Source organism: Physeter macrocephalus, chromosome 9 (genome assembly GCF_002837175.3).
Source record: "Physeter macrocephalus isolate SW-GA chromosome 9, ASM283717v5, whole genome shotgun sequence".
NCBI lineage: Eukaryota > Metazoa > Chordata > Mammalia > Artiodactyla > Physeteridae > Physeter > Physeter macrocephalus.
In genome coordinates, this window is record NC_041222.1 from 96710072 (window position 1) to 96731346 (window position 21275).

Below are 21275 nucleotides of genomic sequence, written 5' to 3' on the forward strand. Positions count from 1 at the left end.
TGCCTCAGGCCTATATAACAGCTTTCTACTTAGAAACTTTAAAATGTACACTAGCCACTATTTGGGTAATTTTTTTAAATTGAAGTATAGTTGATTTACAATGTTGTTAATTACTGCTGTACAGCAAAGTGACTCAGTTATACACATATATACGTTCTTTTTCATATTCTTTTCCAGTATGGTTTACCAAAGGATATTGAATATAGTTCCCTGTGCTATACAGTAGGACCTTGTTGTTTATCCATTCTATATTTACCAGTTTGCATCTCACTAGCCACTATTTGGAATAGCAGGTCCCCAAGCTCAGGAAATGTCATTAAGGGCTAACACCCTTGAATGGGATATTACCAGGGAATGCATTATTTTGTCCCGTCAGCAGAACTCAGTGTCCCTTCTTTTTTTTTTTTTTTTTTTGTTGTTGTTGTTGATGTGCTTTTTATTTAAAACAGTTTTAGATTTACAGAATTATTGGATAGATAGTACAGAGAGTTCCTGTATATCCCACACTCACTTTCCTCTATTATGAACAATACGTACGTACATTGTTACAAATGAACCAGTATTGATACATTATTGTTAACTAAAGTCCACACAGCATTCAGATTTCCTCAGTTATTCCCTAAATTTCTTTTTCTGTCCCAGGATCCCATCCAGTATACCACACTACATTTAGTCATCATGTTTTTCTTAATCAGCGTCCCTTTTTTACCAACCTAATTTCCAATGTTTTACATATGTTCATTTACAATACAAAGTTTACTCTTGTAGAAGGAAATACTGCCATTTGTGGCAACATGGATGCACCTTGAGGACATTATCCTAAATGAAACAAGCCAGACACAGAAAGACAAATACTGTATGATTTCACTTACATGTAGAATCTAAAAAAGTCAAACTCACAGAAGCAGAGAGTAGAATGGTGGTGACCAGGGGCTGGGAGGTGGGGGAAAAATGGGAACATGTTGGTCGAAGAGCACAAACTTTCACTGATGCAGGATGAATAAGTTCTGGGGAGCTAATGTATAGCATGGTGACTATAGTTAATAATACTGCAGTATGCACTTGAAATTTACTAAGAGAGTATGTATGTCTTAAGCGTTCTTACAACGCACAGGACGGTAACTATGCGAGGTGATGGATGTGTTAATTAGCTTGATTGTGGAGATCATTTCACAATGTATATACTTCCATCAAAACATCACACTGTACTTCTTAAATATATACAACTTTTATTTGTCAATTATACCTCAGTGAAGCTGGAAAAACAAAGTTTCCTTTTGCGACAATTGCTTGTTATTTCAAGAAAGCTTCATTTTTATTTTATTTTTAAAAAATATTTATTTATTTATTTATTTATTTTTGGCTGTGTTGGGTCTTCGTATCTGTGCGGGGGCCACTCTTCATCGCGGTGCGCGGGCCTCTCACCGTCGCGGCCTCTCTTGCTGCAGAGCACAGGCTCCAGACGCACAGGCTCAGTAGTTGTGGCTCACGGGCCCAGTTGCTCCGCGGCATGTGGAATCTTCCCAGACCAGGGCTCGAACCCGTGTCCCCTGCATTGGCAGGCAGGTTCTCAACCACTGCACCACCAGGGAAGCCCTTCATTTTTAGTAATTGAGTTTGTTGGCAAAGCTGTGGAGCCAAGAAGCCAGGAGAGGCCCTCAGTGGGGCTGCCTTTAGGCCTGCAGAGCAGGGGCAGGTCTGGGATAGGATGGGACGGGGGTGAGCTTCCCAGCCCATCCCTGGGGACATCCTGCAGTGGCTCCCAGCCAGAGCACCACGGTGCAGTCTGGGTAACTCCTCCCTCTGGGAACTTTTCCCTTTAAGGGGGCGGGGCCGGGGTGTGGGCAGATGAGGAAGTCTCAGCTGCCGCTTAAAGCAGCCCAGACGATAAATGGGCAGCTCCAGCTGGTGGCCTGAAAGAGACACTGAAATCCTACACTGTTTTTTTTTTCTCTTATGATACAATTGACTTTGGCATACACTTCTGGAGTTACTCTGGTTTTTAAGAAAATGTCTATTTGGGATGTCAAGGACCACTTTGGCACTGCAGAGAGTTGGGTAACGGAGGTCTGGACCAGGGACAACTCCAGGGCCTGCTAGAGTGAGAAGGCTAGCTTCGGAGAAGCCCATTGTTGGACACCATCTTCCACCCCAGGAGAGCTTCTGGATGAGTGTTAAGTCTTCCCTGGGCAAACTCAAGAAGATCCTGGTCCACCCAAACAGGTGGGGGATGGGAGAGATGTCTGCCCTGATCCTGGGCCTTTGGACCATCCAAAGATTATGCTGGTCAGACAACAACAACAAAACACACCCCGAGTGAGTCTGACAATACTTGTCTCAGATCCTCTTCCTGCACTTGTATGTTTCATCTCAGGTTCCACTCCTTCAAAACTCTACCTTCCAACACTCTAGCTTAAAAACTCTGCTTTTCCAGTCTTGCTTGGAGGTCTCCCTTGGACATGGTTTGTATTCATTAGCTTTTTCTTCCTATTTCTTGTGGTAACACCCAGCCAGATTCTGTCCTAAATGCTGCATCCCCCCACCCCGAGAGCATTAGTTTCTTTGCCAATGCTCTGTCCAGGCTTGTCAGGACCAAGCCACATGGTGCAGCAGCATGAGTGGGGATATGCCAGGAGGGAGCAAAGGGGTTTGCAAGTGGGCAAGTGATGACGGTGAATGAAAGAGACGCTGTCACCACTCTCCAATCTCTCCTGAGGTGAGGGAGACTGAGCAGCTTCCACTCAAGGGACTTGAGGGCAACAGACCACCAGGAGGACCAGAGTTCAATTAAGGAATATGGTGACAGGGTATTCTGCAAGGACTTTGATGATATAGGCTAGTTTGTTTAGGACCTCGTGGAGTATCCAGTTGGCATGTTGGAGGGTCTTAAAGGTCAACAGTGGGAGGAGGCACAGTGTAGTATGGACATGAGAGTAAAGATGGGAACAGATGACCAGAGAGTCTTGGGTTTAGGACGAACAGCAGAAGACAACAGAAGGAGAGATGTGGCAGAACTGGCTGGCACAGGTGGAGATGTCAGGTGACACCTACGGCCTGAAGAGGTGGGTGGCCCCTGGTGAAAAGTTAACTTCAGCAGTCGGTTATGTAATCTTGGAAGCCTCGGTCTCCAGGGTCAGGACCGGAGACAGATTAAGTACAAGGTGAGACCAATCTCCCGGAAGGTTTTGCTCAAGTGATTGGGAGAGACTGCTGGGTATTCCTCCAGACACCCATCTTATAGTGGGTCAGTCTGCGCTGTGTACGGCCTCTGAGGAGTGCTCCCTCACTGCGCTGTAGAAAAGAGGAAGAGAAATTTCGAGGGCCAGAGGCAAGAGAAATTTTATCCCCTCTATACATCTATATAGTGAAAAATGATTTCATCCAAGAAATGCAGTATTTCACCTTTAGGTCATTTCACCCTTAGCAGAATAGAGGCTGGTGAATGTATCTGTACGGTTACTTGCCTAATCAAATGAGTTGGAGGTCTCCAAGGGAACTGGCCTCCATCTGTCGTTTCTTGTATTTTATTTTATTATTTATTTATTTATTTATTTATTTATTTATTTGCGGTACGCGAGCCTCTCACTGCTGTGGCCTCTCCCATTGTGGAGCACAGGCTCCGGACGTATAGGCTCAGCGGCCATGGCTCACGGGCCCAGCCGCTCCGCGGCATGTGGGATCTTCCCGGACCGGGGCACGAACCCGCGTGCCCTGCATCGGCAGGCGGAGTCTCAACCACTGCGCCACCAGGGAAGCCCCGTTTCTTGTATTTTAAAGGGGAAATCAACGACGGGTGGACTGAGCTCTCGCTCATCCTTGGAGACAAAGCCCAAGTATTCCCATTCCAGAATTTTGCTCTCAGGTTTTCTTTTCTAGAAGAGTTCAAGACCTTTTGGTTTGAGCTTGATTTTTTAATCTTACCTCTAAATTTTTTTTTTTTTTTTTTTAGTAATGAAATCCCTTCTTCAAGCGTAGTTTATACAGAACCACAACACATGAAGCAGAAAAAGCTCAGAATTTTATTACCAGCATGTATTTATTTTATAGCTTCACATTTACAACACTTTACTTTGCATACTGTGACTACATGAGAACAACAAGGCCATTTTCATGACTACAAAAAACACATGAAATCAGGGTGTGTAGGATGACAGTTGTATCACTTTGGTTGAACAGTACTGAAAAATATAACTTAGATAAATGATCACAAACGGTACCTCTTTAAAAAAATGTTTTTCTTACAATCTCAGGATATTCTTCAGTTAAAATTATTCACAATCGGAAAGAAGAAGTTATTTCTTACAATCACTAACAATAGTCAACAATGGCTGGAAAATTTATCACAAAGATAACAGACAACAAGCACTCAAACTTACCACAAGAGCCAAAACGGTGTCTAATGCAATGTTGTCACAACCTCACAGGCAGACTACATATTTACTTGTTACTGCAGGACTGTTAGAAAAGGAAGAGAGCATGCATTGACCGGACAATAAGCATTGTGAAAATAATAAAAAGAGTCTCGATGTATTGAGGGCTTTCTATGTTCCAGACATCACACTAAGTGCTTAAAAGGCATTATGTCATTTGATCTTAGCAACAACCCTATTCTGTTGTCCTCCCATTTTTCTGATGAGGAAACTGATATTTCAAGAAGTTAAGCCACTCGTTTATTGTACATACAAAGCTACCATGATGTTATACATCAGTTGTGTTGGAGCCTTGCCTAGCATTTAACTGAATGATGCTCATTTATGCTTGAAGCACACTTGACGTCACAGGACATGCACGGGCCTGATTTAAACACCTCTGACATGCTATGGCTTCCTGAATCTATGAAGAATTAAAATAAGCTTGGATGTGTGCTCACATATCGCAAGGGAACCTTTCTTCCAAGGTCTGTACAAAATGAGTCAATCTGAAAACAAAACCGAGCCTGTTGGTAAATGCCAGTGTGTTAAAATTCGGATATCAACACGCTTGTGTCTATCTGTTATTTATTAGAGATTTAAAAGTTTAACATACATTTTCAAGATAGAACTGCTGAAAAATCCCTGCAGAACTACAAAGCACAATTTGAAAACCGCGATCATGGTGGAGAGAGGATTAGCCAGTGTCAGAGAGGTCTGGACTTCCGTCTGGGCTCTGCCACCTCATAGCATTTTGATGTTGAGCAGACCAGGGAACCCATCTGAGTTTTTTTCCCTTCTCTTTTAAAATGAGCATAATTATACCACACTGGGGGTGCTGTACACATAACATGACATACGTGTAAAGTGCCCAGAACAGAGCAGGTCCTCAGTAACTGTGAGCTCTCTTCCTCTCCTCTTTGCCCTTTGTTGCCACTAAAAATCCTCCTCTCTATCCAGGCTGGCCTGAATTCAAACATGGCCTGCGCGGCCCCATGCTCCGTCAGGCCCTCCTGTGATGTCTACCCTTTCTTGAGGACGTCCCTCACACTGTGGACCTCTGTGTCCTCAGGGCCCAACACACTGCCTGGAACCATCTATCTGACACCCAGCAGAGAAGCGGGAAGTGCTTCCCAAGTAAGAAAAGAGAGAAACCTAAGATAGAGATGTCGTGCTCATTTGGCAGCGACACTTCTCTTGGCTTCTATTGGAGTCATGAACTTGTTTACACGTAAGGGTATTTAGCTTTTCCTACTCGGAGGCTATGTCCTCCCTGAGAGCAGGGCCGGGCTGGTAGGTTTATGACCGTTAACTCTTTGAACACTGCCTCACGTGGCTTGGTACTCAGAGATGTGTACTGGGTACTCTTGCTGATGTGAGAAAGGAAAACACTTGATAATTCAAAGAGCTTGGATTTTTACATAGATGACAAAAGATTTTTTTTTCCTCACATCATTTCTTTCTTTTGGTCTATTGGTGGGTATTTAAAGGAAACCTGGTTCCGATTCCTTTAGGCGTACTCTCTTGTATTTGGAATTTAAGTTTTTGTTTATTAATAATCTAGGTAGGGTCCGAAAAACTCTCAGATATTTTTTTTCTTAGAAAGAAGGATCAAGACCGGGCTTGAATGCCTTGATTTCGGTTGTGTAAATGAGAGAAAAAAAGACTGAAAAGGTCTCAGCCTGGTAAAATGGCTGTCTCTTCCCCTGCCGGCTGTGGGTCCCCCCGTGAGTTGGGTTTCAGTCACCGGCCCCGTTATCCCAGTGGGCATAGCCGTCCCCATCTTCTGGCTCTTCAGTATTCTCATTTTCAAAAGAGGCCTCTTCCTCCTCTTCTTCGCGGATTACCTTCATTAAGTCCAGGAAGCTGGGAGGGGGCCCCTGGTCTCTCAGCTCCCTAAGCCTGCACCAGAGGATCTCACTGAGGCTCGCCCCGGCCATGACCTGCTCCAAGCGGACCTGGTCCGCGATGTTCCTCGGGATGGCCCGCTTCTCCACAGCTCTCCGCAGCAGGGTTTCTAACCGTAACACGTACGCTGAGACTTTCTCTCCTTCCTCCTGGTAGGTCTTCAGGTATTTCACCTGGGAGGTCCTACGACTCTCCAGGCTTCCAAACACTTGCTTAAAGGCTTCCAAACACTCTTCCACACTTACGGACGGATTGTCTGCCTGGACTATGTGCATGAGGTCCAGGGCAGGGCCACGAAGGCTTTCCATCAACCATCTTTTCTTTTCTGCCTCTGCTACCGGCCACTCTTTGACTATCTCGGTGGCCTGTTCCAACCAGATTTCAAAGGGCTCTTCCTCTGGGGCGGGCACAGCGCTCCCTGAGAACACTCTCAGTTTCCGGTACCTCATGGGGAGCAAAGGCTGAGGGGTGTGTGCTATTGCCTGTCCCAGCAGATGGGCCAATAACTCCGGTGAGACACAGGGCCTGGCCACTGGAGACACTCCCTTATGCCCAAGCGCTCGGAACATTCCCGAGACCGTCTGCCCCTCTTTCTCTAGAAAGAGGTTCAGTCTTTCAAGAAATTCAGTGTCCTGGTTAGGGGTCTTAAAGATCACTTTCCAGATACCCCCCTTTCCCTGAACCTCGCTGGGGATCACAGAGACGTCAGTGTCCTCCAGAAGCTCTACCAACACCGCATTGGCATTCTCCTGCTTCCTGAATATTTTGCCAAGCACTCTGTACCTGCCCAGAGACTTCAAAGTCTCCTGGAGGACCTCCTGAATCTCGGCTTCATTGCAGCCCACCGGTATCCCCATGACCATGAGTGATTTCTGCTCGTCCACACTCATGATCTTACACCAGTCCTCCAACAGGGCCAGTGCCATTGCCCCAGATATTGACTCGCCTGAACTCTGTGGCTACCGATTAGTTTGCGGGGTAGATGGGCGTTGCCTTAGTAAAAAGCGAAAGATTTATGCGCTCTGAAGAGAAACCAGAGTATGGGCGTTGCCTTAGAATTGAGAATATCCTGGATGAACTTCTAAACTTATAACCCACCAGTGAACGGGTCCTGGGTCCTAGTTTTCTGTACCAATAACCCTTACTGCCCAGTGGCAAGAGCTCGGCACTTTCCGTGAGGTCTCCAGACCTGACCCGAGGTGGGTGGTTAGTATCTCAGTTATGACAGGACCACGGCCTGTGGCTCTGCAGCCCAGTGGCTGCTGTTTCTCTCACGCAGCCACGTGGTGGGGCTGCCCCATCGGAAGCGTGTGCAAGAGCTGCTTTCACGGCCCTCCGGGTCTCTGCCACCTCACCTCTCTCTAGCCAGTGGGGAGTCGCCTTCACTCTTGCACCCAGAACTCCTGGAGGGAAGTCTCCCAGCAGAGTGGCTTGGGCTCCTAGGGAAACAAGGCTCAGTTTTACCACACGGCCCTCTCCTTCCCAGGAGGCATCAGTACCTGGTTAGGGATGGAAGTGGGGGGTAGACCAGGGATTCTGCCTCACATTGTATTTGAGTCTTCTTTGCTTACAGTGACTTTTTCATTCTCTTGGGGACCCTCCTGCAATCAGCCTTCCCCCCCGTATGCTCATCAGGCATGCCAATTAATGGAGCCCAGTTGTGGACAGGACCAAGATCTTTCCCGCGTGAAGAATGAAATCAGGAGAAATGACTGGATACCTGTTTATGCGTTCCAAAACGTTCCATGACAGCCACGGAGCTTATGTCTTCTGCTTCTAGCACAGGAAGATATCACCCAACTCTGCACAATGGCGTGTCTGGGTGTCTCTCAGCTCCAGCCAAGCCAAGCCGCCCTGTATAAATATAATAATAGTGTACTTTTATGACTCGATAATATCCAATGTGAAGACCGTTAATGCACTTATTCAAAAATATGACAATCCTTTACAGTTTAATTAAATCTACTAAGAAATATTGAGTTGCTTCATTTCTTTGATTAAAAAATCCGATTAGGAAACACTCAAACTTTTAAAATCAATTTAATGTAGGTTTAGCAATATAACATATAATATACTTTAATATAATAACATAGATACAACACTTTAATACAGGTTTAACAATTTAAAAAATCTCAGAGCCAAATAAACTTGGAGTTATGAATTAATTCTCTTTGGTTATGCCTGGCTATGCTTTGCAAATGCATAACTAGGGGTTTCTTTTGCTATAAATGTTAAGTTAGTAACATGATGCTTTCTTCATAGCACCTGAACTTGAATGGGTCATTTGAGGACAAAGAAAAAAAGAGGAGGCAAGTCTGTGTCGAGCCGGTGGAGACTGGGTAATGTAAAAGGGGAAGAGCGTCTATCTCCCGTTGCTGTCGTGGAGTGTGTGTTAAAGGGCTATGACCATTCTTCCCCTAAAAATCTCCATCAGTCCAAATGGGGTCCATATGCCATAGACACCAATCTGCAGCTACAGCGGCAGCTGCTGCAGGCACATTTCCCGAGTCCTTCTGGAAGGTTGAAAGGAGGGTGCATGCCAGAGGGCGGGGAGGGCAAAATGCTGGATCGCGTCCTCGCCCAGCAGCTCCAGGGATCTGAGTCCAGTGACACCTCCCTCCATGCCTCATGGTCCTCTTCTAAGTTATGGGGGTGACCTTCCTCCCCGTTATAATATTTAGGGGAAACATGAGATATCATAAGGCATCAGATACCCAGGAAGAAATATCTCCAAGGTCTACATAACTGTCACGCTGAAGTTAGGCAACCGTTAAGTGGCTTCTTCCTCCAAAGGCAATCTCTACCTGCAATGCAACCTTCAAATAAAAAGACGGCAAGCGAAACGTCCCTGATACACAATAAGGCCAGGATTGGAAATATTTGGATATGGGGAAAAAAATGAGAAAATCTTGTCTTTTCTCACATAACGATAGGATAAGTTGGAAAAGGAACCAGACATTCAGGTGGAAGACCCCACTGGAATTGTTGGATCATTTAACTAGATAGTTACCTTGGACAAAGCATCTAAATCTGTTTCCTACCCTGGAACCCTTGAAAGTGGTTATAAGGAAGCACTCATGTCAGGGGGATGCTGGGAGTAGGAAATGATGTAATTCGTGTGGAAGCCCTTTATTCAAATGCAAAGCCCATCTGGTGCTAAGTCTCAGTGCCTGCCTTTGGTTCCCTCATCCCCCTGCATGCGGACATTCCTCTCTCCTCCTCTCCTGCCCACCTATCATGGTGGGTTTGGCTGTCCTCCAAATTGAACTCCACTCGCCCAACTAGCCCTCACAATTGTGGAGGAGGGCAGGGTATCCGCATTTAATCCTGCCAGGGGCAAGGGCGGACAATGGGACAGAATATTTGGTTGCTCTGCCCGGCGCAACGCTCCTGCGGTCAACAGTTTCCCAGCCCAAACCCGCCCTGGTTACTGAGCATGCCCAGAGCTCCTCTTCGAGCCAGTCAAGGGATGCGCATCATTTCTGCAGGGTTTTGCCACTGTGGAGAGAGGGGCGGGGCTGTAATCCACCCTGGACAGGGACTGAGACATGGAAAAAACACGGGGATAGGAGTAAGCAATGGAGGACCCTCAGAGGCCGTGTTACTGCCATACATCAAGATGCCTTCTGATGCCACCAACCCGGTGGCTGTGGCCGATCTACTCGCGCAGACACACCAAGTCCCCATACATCTTTCCCCTGCTCGGCCTCGCACAATTCAAGGCAATCATCACCCCATCTCCTTACCCTGCCCTGGACGCACGCGCACTAACGCCCCAGGCACTGGGCTTCTGGCAACCTAGGAAACCCCGCGGCTCCGGCGCAGTCCTCTACAGGGGCGGTGGAAAGAGGTGGGGCGCCCCGGGCGTCGAGAAGGGCTGGAGATTTGGGGAGTGGGCTTCAGTGTGTATCTTTCCCCCTTCTTTGGCGGGGGAGCGGGGCGGAAGATACCAAAGGAAGACATTCTGCTGGGCCCTGCTTGGCGCACTGGCACAATTACGGTACACAGCGCCCTCGGGCAATATAGCGGGCCTGCGTCCTACCTCACTATACACCTAAGAAGCCGTGCTGGGCTGGAATTTGCAGACTTCATGCTTTGCTACACTCGCACAGACAGTAGACCTATGTCTCTCTCTCCATACCCACCCCCTCCGTATTTGCTACGCCCCTGTGTCTCTCCCCGCCATGCTGCTCGCCCCACTACCACCGTGGGTGCAGTTAAGTGAGGACCTTGTTTCAATCTCTGCTCCCAGTAGCCCACCAAGGCCCGTGGTTAGACTGAAGCTTTGGTGTCCGCGCCTCGTATGGCCCCCAGGTTTCCGCGCGGCCTGCGCCATCCCTTCCCCACCTTCAGCGCCGCCCCTTCCCCTGCCCCCCACGCCGGTGTCCTGGCGCCTGCCAGTGTGTGTCCCTTTCCCCATGCAACAGCTCTCGCCCCGGGTAAGAAGAGGGAGGGAGCGCTCCCCACGGTGAGCCCTCATCGCTGGCCCACCTCCGCAATGCGGTGGGGGAGAGGCGCCTGGGCCAGGCAGGTCTGGGAGCGGGGCGCGGGGGCCAGGCACTGCGCCCCACGATCTTCGCCCCCGCGTGCCCTGCCCCATACTCACCCTGGCGCCGAGAGCGGTCAGCGGGCCCTCCGCTCCGCATCCATTAGCCGGTGGTCTGGCAGCTTCACTTCCGGCGCGCGGGGCTCTCGGCTGCGCGGCCCTCCCCTGCCTCCCCGCCTCTGCGCTCCCCTCCCCGGAGCCCCGCCCCGCCCCCGCCCCGCCCGCGCCTCCCTCCTCCCGCAGCTGCCGGGAGCTGGCAGTCTCTCCGGTCTCGCTGCCGCAGCGGCCACCCTCCCAGACCCAACTTTGCTGCTCGCCAGAGCTCGCGCGGTGGCGGCGGGGGGCGTGGGCAGGGAGGGGAGAAAGCGGGGTCAGGAGGAGGGACCGGGAGGGGTGGGTCGCTCGCTCGCCAACCCTGCTTCCTTTCTGTACACCTTGCGGGAGGCAGAGAGCGGCAGCCGCGGCAGCAGCCGGGGGCTTGGTGCATAGAGACAGGCCGACGTAGGGACCGGCAGACGGACTGACGGACGGAGAGGACCCTCCCCAAGCCTCCCCACGCCATGGCCGAGAGGAAGCAATCCGGGAAGGCGGCGGAGGACGAAGAGGTCCCTGCCTTTTTTAAAAACCTGGGCTCAGGCAGCCCCAAGCCTCGGCAGAAATTCTGTGGCATGTTCTGCCCGGTGGAAGGGTCCTCAGAGAACAAGACCATCGACTTCGACTCGCTGTCGGTGGGCCGGGGCTCGGGGCAGGTGGTGGCTCAGCAGCGGGACGTCGCCCAGTTGGGCCCGGACCCGCAGCCGCCGTACTCCCGGCAGGGCCGGCGCGCCGGCGGGGAGCCATCTGTTGAATCGGGCCGGAAGGTGGAGATCCGGCGGGCCTCGGGCAAGGAAGCCCTGCAGAACATCAATGACCAGGTTGGTACGGGTGGGAGGCGGTGTTTGAGACAGAGAATGGGGCGTGGGGATCGCCCCTCCCTCGCCCCCTTCCAGTTCGGTGGAGAACCGAGGATCCCAGCGTGCCCACCGTCCTGCCCCGCCTCGAGTATTGCTTCCCTGCATGTGCATACGCACCCCACCCTCCCCGGCCCTGCGTGCAGGGTGCCGAGGGGCTCGGGCTCGCTGGTGGGCGGCTGTGTGCCCACAAAGGCTGCCCGCGCCTCCCTGGGCTTGGGAAGGAAGGGGTGGGGGTAAAGGATGGGCCTATCTCCGGCTAGGGGGGGGGCGGTGGTGTCTCATGGTTGGAGGGGGAGGGGATGGGCCGCGGTTCCATTCTTCTTAAATCCTCCCGGGCGGCTTCCAATTGCAGCTGCGGCTGGCTGCCCCACCCTTTTTCGATGCAGCTCCGAGCGTGCAGTGGGGGGTTCGCGTACAGGCCGGCGGGCTCCCCGGGGGTCGGGAGGGGCGGGGGCCTCGACGGCTGCTCCCCGCCGCGCCCTGCGAGCTTTCCCAGCGCTTCTCCGGCGCCCTCCGCGCTCGCGGCCCAAGCTCGTAGGCAAGGACCATGGTCAGCGCCTCCCCGGACCGCAAGGGAGACTCTATCTCAAGCACCCTGACTCCTGTTCGCACCGCGAGAAGAACCCGAGAGGCAGTGGAATCACGCGAGGAAACCGCGGTGCTCCTAAATAGCCCATGTGGAGAACAAAGTTCCGCTAAGTATCTCAGCAAGGGTTTCCCAGAGCGCTCCCCCCGGCCACTATTTGGGAGGGGCTTTGGGGATGGGGACTGCGTGGATTATATTCAAAGGGTAAAAAGAAAAGAAAAGGGAAAAACCCTCACGTTTCGAATAGACTGTCACAGATGGATTAGACCCCCCCCCCATACTGTGTTAATGAGGAAACAAAGAAGACCAATTTGGTAAACGTAATTTCAGAAGATGTTTATCTCTAGCAAATATGTACAGTGTGCATTTTAAGTCTTCTCGTACCACGTGTTTTTTTCTTTATCAGGGTGACCTTCATACTTGTGCAGTTTTTTCCCCCTCAGCCTTAATTTCTCAAGTGATAAATTACAGTGTGAAAGGTTTCAGCACTTGTTTGCTGTTTATCTCCCATGCCCGTGGGTGGACAAGAAATCAATGATTGATTATTTATTGAATACCTATTGTGTGCCTTGCTTTTCTGGGTAAGGTGAAGGTTAGCTATTAAAAGTTCAAGGTGATTTCTTCTTAAGGGTCTTCCAGAGTAGTTGGGAGTGGTCTGTACCTATTCACCGAGTGATAATAAGTGCATTTAGGTTGTAGGCTTACAGTGAACTCATCAGAGAACAACTAAGGGTTGGTGACAATGGTGTGAACACGTAACTCTTTCGTGATGTGGCACAGAGTTTTGCAGCTTTTGACTTTTATAGGATCAATTCTAGGAGAGACAAACCATTTGCTGTCACTTTCAAATGACAGCTAATTACTTAATTGATTCCTCCTCCCCCATCTCTGTCCTCTGATTTATGCACATGGGAAGGAGGTACTGCTACCCATATTTCACTATGAGTCAACTGGGAGAACTTAATCCAAGAAGTCACTTTGTTCCAGGTGATCAGACAATCAAAGTAAAAGTTCCTAATAATGTGACTTATAGTGAAAGCTGAGTGACGTGAAATACACTGAGTGAGGGCCACACCCAATGAGTGATTGTATAGCATACTGGTTGTATCATACCCTCATCTTCAACTAGTTGTGATGGTAATTCTAATGTCCTAAAGGAAGCAGAAAAATGCCTTGAGATAAGGAAGAAATCATCTAAAAAATGGCAGATCAGAGGGCAGAGGTTGGAAGTGACCGCCTTTATAATGATGGCAGTGAATTAAAACTCAGGTTTCAAAGGCAAAGTTTCAGTGGGTTGAATAACGCATCTCTTTTCCTGCCCATTTAGAAGCTTGGATGTTTGATCATCAGAGCTGCTTGTTTAAACGCTCTCTGAATTTAATAGAAATTCTGAATTGTAGACCTAGGGCGCGTGGAGGGGGAGATTTGAAGAGGAAATACCCAACCAATACCCCAGGCAGTTTTAGCCTCTGCAAACCCACATTTGCTTTAGGTATCCAGTTACTAGTAACAGAGTGATTCTGGCTTGGTCTTTCGGCAGCCTTCCCTGGATTTTCATTTTCAATGTTGCCTTTTCACATAACGGCTGTTCCTGTGGGATTTTTTTCATTCATGACTAAGAGCTTTTACCAGGATTGGTACGTTTACCAGGATCAGTGTCTGAAGATTTCATGTCTATACAAGAGAGAAAAGGAATTTGGGGTTGTGTATCTATCTATATCTATATCTATGTATATAGTAATGCTTATTTCCAAAAGCATGGTTGAACCCACCGCTTTGACTGAATTGAGTAGCCATTACTTAGTTTTCAGCTAACGAGCAGGGTAACTGCCAGCATTCCAGGGCATTCCTATCTGAAGTCCTGGAACAGAGAGAGGTGGAGGGAAACTAGAGTGAGTGGATCCTGGGTTCCCAGACTCATGCCTCCCTCCTCCCCTGAATCTGTACTTACATGGGTCGTTATTGTATGGTCAGAAGTGGCTTTGTCCACCTGTCGCTCTAGAGGTCCTGCTGTTCTTCTAGCAGGGCTTTGGGAAGGGAGGGTACAGACGCCCCATGGCTTGTGGGAGATGAGGGGAGGTTGACCCCCTGCATTTGCATTTGCAGGTGTGAACAGGTTGGCACCAGAAAGCAATGGGTGTGGCTTGGGCTGGGTTGGTAGATTGTGGTGAAAGGAAAGAGCCGGTGTAGTGAATGTGAAAGAGGAAGGCTATCTCATTACTCTCTTTTTCCTTTGTGTCCTTGGGGATGTTCACCTTGGGCTGCAGTGAGATTAAGTTGATCACCACCCGTGAAGGACTCTGAGCCTCTTAGAATAGAGAGCAGCATGGTTGGCCTAATTCTCCTTGCTAGTGCCCAGGGGTCCCTCGGCCTCCCCTTTTCTTCCTAGGAATTCCCTCCATTCCACCTCGGACACAGTTTAGCCAGAACCAGCTGTTCAGCCAGGGACACTGGATCATGAACATCCCTTCCAAAGGGGCTCCCAGGCTCTTTTCCCAGCAGCAAACAACCTGCATAGACTAGAGTGTCAGGGGAGTGATTCTCCACTTCCCTAGGGCAGGTGCCAGTGAGTGAACTATACAAGAGGGCTGCTGAACTTGGCAAAACCCCCAAGTCTGTAAAATGTTTTCTGATAGTCCCTTCCATTCCTTGCCCCCATCCCTTCTCCCCACGTTGATGATCTTCCCAGCCCTAGATGCCCAGTGATTCTGCTGCCCTCTTACTGTTCAGTGCCACTCCTACACCATCCTGATGGTGATGCTTTTTCTAGATCTTTCTTTCTCCAAAAGCAACGAGTTCTGAAATCACTCTTCTCCTTTCCCTCCACACCCCACCCCCACCTTCTCCCATTCAAAAATCTCTTCTCGGGACTTCCCTGGTGATCCAGTGGTTAAGACTTCGCTTTCCAATGTAGGGGGTGCAGATTCGATCCCTGGTCAGGGAGCTAAGATCCCACATGCCTCGCGGCCAAAATACCAAAACATAAGACAGAAGCAATATTGTAACAAATTCAATAAAGACTTTAAAATTGGTCCACATCAAAAAAAAAATCTCTTCCTTATATTAATCTTAGCTAGAGAGAAATCCAATGATTGAAGGCATCCATCTCTTATGTGAGTAACATCAAAAAAAAAAATCTCTTCCTTATATTAATCTTAGCTAGAGAGAAATCCAATGATTGAAGGCATCCATCTCTTATGTGAGTAACTGATACACAAGTTGTCCGCAGAGATACTTGTTTGACAATAGACTAGCCTGTTCAACAAAATAGATGTCTAGTTAGCGGGATGTGTGGTAGAGATTTGGCTAGGAGCCTAGAACAAGGGCATTAATTTGATATTTTAGAGGCCACATCTTCTCAAAAGGGGAGACACAAATATGAACATTTGTGTGTCCAGGATTCCAAAATACCTAGGACCCATCTGGGCTCGAAGGAGGAGGGGTACTTGGGGAGGAGAAAGAAAGCGTGATGATCCATAATTATTGGTTACTCTTGATTTCCCAAATGATCATATAATTAGTTAAATTTTAAAAGGTAATTGTAGTGAAATACACATAGCATAAAATTTACCTTCTCAACCATTTTAAAGAGTACAGTTCAGTCATGTTAGATATATTCATACTGTCGTGCAACCAATCTCCAGAACTTTTGAATCTTGCAAAAATGAAACTCTGTGCCCATTAAACCATTAACTCCCTATTCCCATTCCCCCAGCCCCTGGCAACCAGCCTTCTACCTTCTGTCTCTATGAATTTGACTCTTCCAGGTATTTCACATAAGTGGAATCATAGAGTTTGTCTTTTTGTGACTGGCTTATTTCACGTAGCATCATGTCCTCAGGGTTCACCCACGTGGTAGCCTGTGACAAGAGTTCTTTCTTTTTCATGGCTGCATAATATTCCTAAAATCAGTTAAATTTTAACAAGTTCTTGATGATTGGCAAATTTGTAACTCAATTAATTGATCTGCAATGATCTCATTGTGAGAGGAAGTGAAAAGAATTACATTTGGGATGAGATAGACTCACCCAGGCTGGGGCCCAAGGCCTGAGTAGAAGAAAACTCCTACCAGCTAAACAGCCTCTTCCATTTTCCTTCCCTTGTAGCTTGAGAGTAGAGAGGAGAATTGCTGTTATTGAACCTCCAGTGACAACATCTGGCCATGACCTCTTGAGCATTGCATGGTTCACAAACTGTGGACCATGGAAATCAGGCACGGGCTGGGCATTTTCCCACCCTTGGTAAAGACAAGCTAAGTATTCTTATGGATCCTTTGGTGACAGTGTTCCTCTCTACTTCTTTGAGAAAGAAGGGAGAGTCAAAATTGATCATGGATTCACATGTGTACTACCATTGAATGTCTGGGCTTGCAAGAGACCTAATGATCACCTCACTTTAGAGGTGGAGGAATCGATGCCCAGAAAGACAGTGCTTCACCCTGTGGAACTCAGGTGACAGTCCCATGACTAGGACTGTCCCTCTCACTGCCCAGTCCCACTGCAGTCCTCCACCAGTAAAACCCTGTAATTTACGTGGCACTGTATAACCCTAGAGTATACGTATTTGTGGGAAGAGGTGTGCTTCACATCCTGCTACTCCACCATCGTGATTCCTCCCTAGAATGTACATTTACGTTCTAGATCCCGTAGTTTAGAATGTGTAGAATATATTATTTTAAAACTTGTCCCCAAACCTTCTGATATAGGCATTATTCCCTTTCTGTAAATAAGGACACTGAGAAGTAGTGACATTTCCTGACCTATTCCAAGGTCTTGCTATTTAGTAAGTGCTGGAACTAGGATTTGAACCAAGGTTTCCTGACTCAGTCCCTTATTTCTTCTTGCAAGACACCATTCTATGACTCAGTTCCACTGCAGAAATAATAATTAGTGAACTTAAAAGTACAATTTCGTTTTGTAGGCAAAATATTTCATATCCCATTAAACTTTATATATTCTATGGGGTATGCCCTGTGTTAAATGCTTTATATGCATTATCTTTTTAAAAACATTTTTTATTGCCGTACAGTTGATTTACAATGTTGTGTTAGTTTCAGGTGTACAGCAAAGTGAAGCGTTTATACATATACATATATCCTCTCTTTTAAAAAAAATTTGTATTGGAGTATAGGTGCTTTACAATGTTGTGTTAGTTTCTACTGTACAGCAAAGTGAATCAGCTATACGTATACATATATCCCCTCTTTTTTGGATTTCCTTCCCATTTAGGTCACCACAGAGCACTGAGTAGAGTTCCCTGTGCTATACGGTAGGTTCTCATTAGTTACCTATTTTATACATAGTATCAATAGTGTATATATGTCAGTCCCAATCTCGCAATTCCTCCCACCACCACCCCTTTCCCCCTTGGTATCTTATCTTATTTATGCTAAGACAACTCTATTAAGCAGGTACTACTGTTATCCATGTTTTGTAAAAGGAATATCTGAAGGTAAAAGAAACTTGAAAAGCAACTTGCTAACTAAAAGCCAGAGGCAGTATCTGAACCCAGGTCTATGTGACTAAAGAGCATCTTAATCATTGTGATGTACTGAATTGCTTTCTGCATTAATTATTCTTTTCTCATTTTATCTCCGAAGAGTTAACTATTGTAAAAATAGTTCTGAGTAGTTCTGAGAATCTACTTTTTTTGTTTCCGTTTTGCAATGTATTCTTTGAAGCCATTTATGAAAGAGACCTTTGATCTGTCTTTATGGATGTGCCCTACACTGCTGATATTCTGTCCATCATTTTTTTAAACACAAGACATGGCTTCAAATATCACTGGGACAGAAGCCAACCCTGACAGTATGAATGACATGATTTTCTAAGATTAGAGCAATATGATGACCATGTGATTTTCCCACTTGATGTAAATCATGAACTACAAGCAAATAATGAGGGAGTCAGTAAAAACATTGGCAGGTGTTTTGAGGGACACTTGAGTTGGGTTGGTTGCAGCCCATGGCCAAGGCTGGTAACTTAGGCCAAGAGCTGCAAACAAATAGTGCCTTGAAGGGAAAACACCTGGTCTTGAAGGTGGCTTGGGGTTTGCTTTTGAGACATACAGACAGCTGGCCTGGGTTCTGATTCCAAGGCAGCTCCCTTGTGGAAAGAATTCTGGGCTAGGAGTCAGGAAGCCCAGCTTATAGTCCTGGCTTTGTCTTCACAAGCTGTGCTACCTGCACAGTCACCTACCTGGGGCTGTCATTGGGCCAGGCCTTAATCTCCTTCTCCCATTTCCACTAAAGGCTCTGAAAGAAAGCTGTGCTATTCCTGGTTGTTCCTTGTTTTTTTTTTTTTTTTTACAGAGGTAAAATTCATGTAATAAAATTCTCATTTTCACCATTTTAAAGTCTACAATTCAATAGCTTTTAGTACATTCACGATCTTATGCAATCATCACTACTAATTCCAGAACATTTTCATCCCTCCAAAAAGAAATCCTGTATCTCTTAAGCTGTCACTTCCCAATCCTCCATCATCCCAGCCTGTGGCAACCAACCATCTACTTTCTGTCTCCATGGATTTACCTGTTCTGGTAAATGGAATCATACAATATGGCCTTTTGTGTCTGGCTTCTTTCACTTAGTGTAGTGTTTTCAAGGTTCATCCACATTGTAGCATGGATCAGCACTTCATTCTGAACAATATTCTATTGTTTGTATAGAGCACATTTTATTTATCCATTCACAAGTTGATTGATACTTGGGTTGTTTCCACTTTTTGGCTATTATGAATAATACTGTTATTAATATTCTTTTAAGTTTGTGTTTGAACATATGTTGTTGGTTCTCTTGGGTGTATACCTAGGAGTGGGATAGTTAAGTCATATGGTAATTCTATGTCTAACTTTTTGAGGAACTGCCAAACTGTTTTCCACAATGGCTGCACCATTTTACCTTCCCGCCAAAAGCATGTAAGGGCTTCAATTTCTGCGTGCCCTGCACAATGCTTGTTATTTGCTGATTATAGCCATCCTAGTGGGTATAAAATGGTATGCCATTGTGGTTTTGATTTGCATTTCCCTAATGAATAATGACTTGGAACATCTTTTCATGTGCTTATTGGTCATTTGTATAGCTTTGGAGAAATGTCTATTCAAATCCTTTGCCTATTTTTAAATTGAGTTGTTTGTCTTTTTGTTATTGAGTTTTAGGAGTACTTTATATACTCTAGATACTAACCCCTTATCAGATAAAAGGTCTGCAAATATTTTCTCTCATTCTGTGGGTGTCTATTCATTTTTGATAGTGTCCTTTGATGTACAGAAGCTTTTAATTTTAAGTCCGATTTCTCTGTCTTTTCTTTTGTTGCTCATGCTTTTGCTGTTATATTATCCCTGGCTGTTCTCAAAACTGCTGGATCAAATGAAATCTGGCAAAGAAGTTCCAGGGCCTTGTTTCCTAGAATCGTATTCATGTAACTAAATTCTGTTGTTTTATGGGAGCTTAGAAATTCATTTAGAGTCGCCCTTGCAACAGCACAGTATTCTTGAGTGCTTTGTGTACTGCCTAAGTCTGATCTTTCTGTCTCACAATCCTGTTCATATAAAAAAAATGCTGGGCTTCCCTGGTGGCGCAGTGGTTGAGAGTCCGCCTGCCCATGCAGGGGACACGGGTTCGTGCCCCGGTCCGGGAAGATCCCACATGCCGCGGAGCGGCTGGGCCCGTGAGCCATGGCCGCTGAGCCTGCGCGTCCGGAGCCTGTGCTCCGCAACGGGAGAGGCCACAACAGTCAGAGGCCCGCGTACCACAAAAAAAAAAAAAAAAAAAAGCTTTCGTGTGTGTGTATTCGCACATATATGTGTTTATATGTATAAATATATTTATATATTTTTTTAATGAAGTAGAAAATTTGTTTTCCAAGCCAGTGATTTGGGAGTGGTAGGGATAGTATTAGGAGGGCAGTGACTAACAAGCTGAATTAAGGAAAAATAACTTTGAGAAACTAATTGAATTCAATTTTTATTTTGTTCTGTTTTTTAGAAATAACATGACAAAGTACGATGTTTATTGTAGATTACTCTGATGCGCAATTTAAAAAAAAAGAAATCATTGATAATCTGATTAGCTAGAAATAACCACTGATAGCATTTTGTGTATTATACAGCCTTTATACTCCTACCAAAAGTGAATGAGAAATACTGTTTTTCAGCATCCCTGACATCACTGGGTATTATAGTTCCTATAGATATTTCTCAAATTTATAGGTGACAAGCGTTATCCTGCTTTTTGCAGATTTTCCTATTAATGTATTCATATTTTAAACACTGATATGTAAAACAGTCATATATTAAAATGGATACATTTTAAAATCACTTGTTACACGGTTTTTCCTAGTTTGCACCTAATTTTTTTGACCTTTATTTTTTGACATCCAAATTTAAACTTTACGTAGTTCAGTCAGTTCGTCTTTTCTGGCATGTTTTTTTTTAACTTTCAAGATTTATTTACTTGTATTTTCTTTTAAAACCTTTTTGGGTTTTGTGTTTATTTACATTTAAATCTGGCAATTAATTTTTGTCTATAACTTGAAGTAAGGTATAACTTAATTCTCCAAATAGTTAGCTAGTTTTCCTAATGGCATTTATTGAATAATTAATATTTCTTCACTTATTTTTTATATACTCAACTTTTTATATATGTCTGCATGGTTTTTGTCTTCCTGCTCTGTTTCATTGGTTTGCCTTACTAATTTCATAGTGATTCAATACCACTTTAGTTACCATAACTTTTTAAAAATTGAGGTGTAGTTGATTTACAATATTATATTAGTTTCAGGTGTACAACACAGTGATTAAAAATTTTTATAGATTATACTCCATTTATGATTATTATAAAATATTGGCTTTTTTCCCTGTGCTGTACTGTA

At 46.0% G+C, this 21275-nt stretch overlaps 2 protein-coding genes across 2 annotated transcripts in view; one reads left to right on the top strand and one right to left on the bottom strand.

Annotated features, from left to right (window-relative positions):
- Nucleotides 1–4031: 4031 nt before the first annotated feature.
- On the bottom strand, nt 4032–10999 carry PNMA2 (PNMA family member 2). Its single transcript, XM_024130920.2, has 3 exons — nt 10924–10999; nt 8038–8171; nt 4032–7756 (listed from the first exon to the last, which is right to left on the bottom strand). Exon 3 carries the CDS (start codon nt 7241–7243, stop codon nt 6149–6151), a length of 1095 nt encoding a protein of 364 aa, XP_023986688.1. The 5' UTR covers nt 7244–7756; nt 8038–8171; nt 10924–10999; the 3' UTR covers nt 4032–6148.
- Nucleotides 11000–11423: 424 nt separating this feature from the next.
- DPYSL2 (dihydropyrimidinase like 2) overlaps nt 11424–21275 on the top strand; it is a 117878-nt gene continuing 108026 nt past the window's right edge. The window contains exon 1 of the mRNA XM_007127700.4: nt 11424–11777. Coding sequence (XP_007127762.1) covers nt 11424–11777 — 354 coding nt within the window. The remainder of the gene's footprint in view (nt 11778–21275) is intronic.

What these genes read in the sequence shown, in the direction of transcription:
- PNMA2 (XM_024130920.2), bottom strand. Translation starts at nt 7,243, where the DNA reads ATGGCACTGGCCCTGTTGGAGGACTGGTGTAAGATCATGAGTGTGGAC.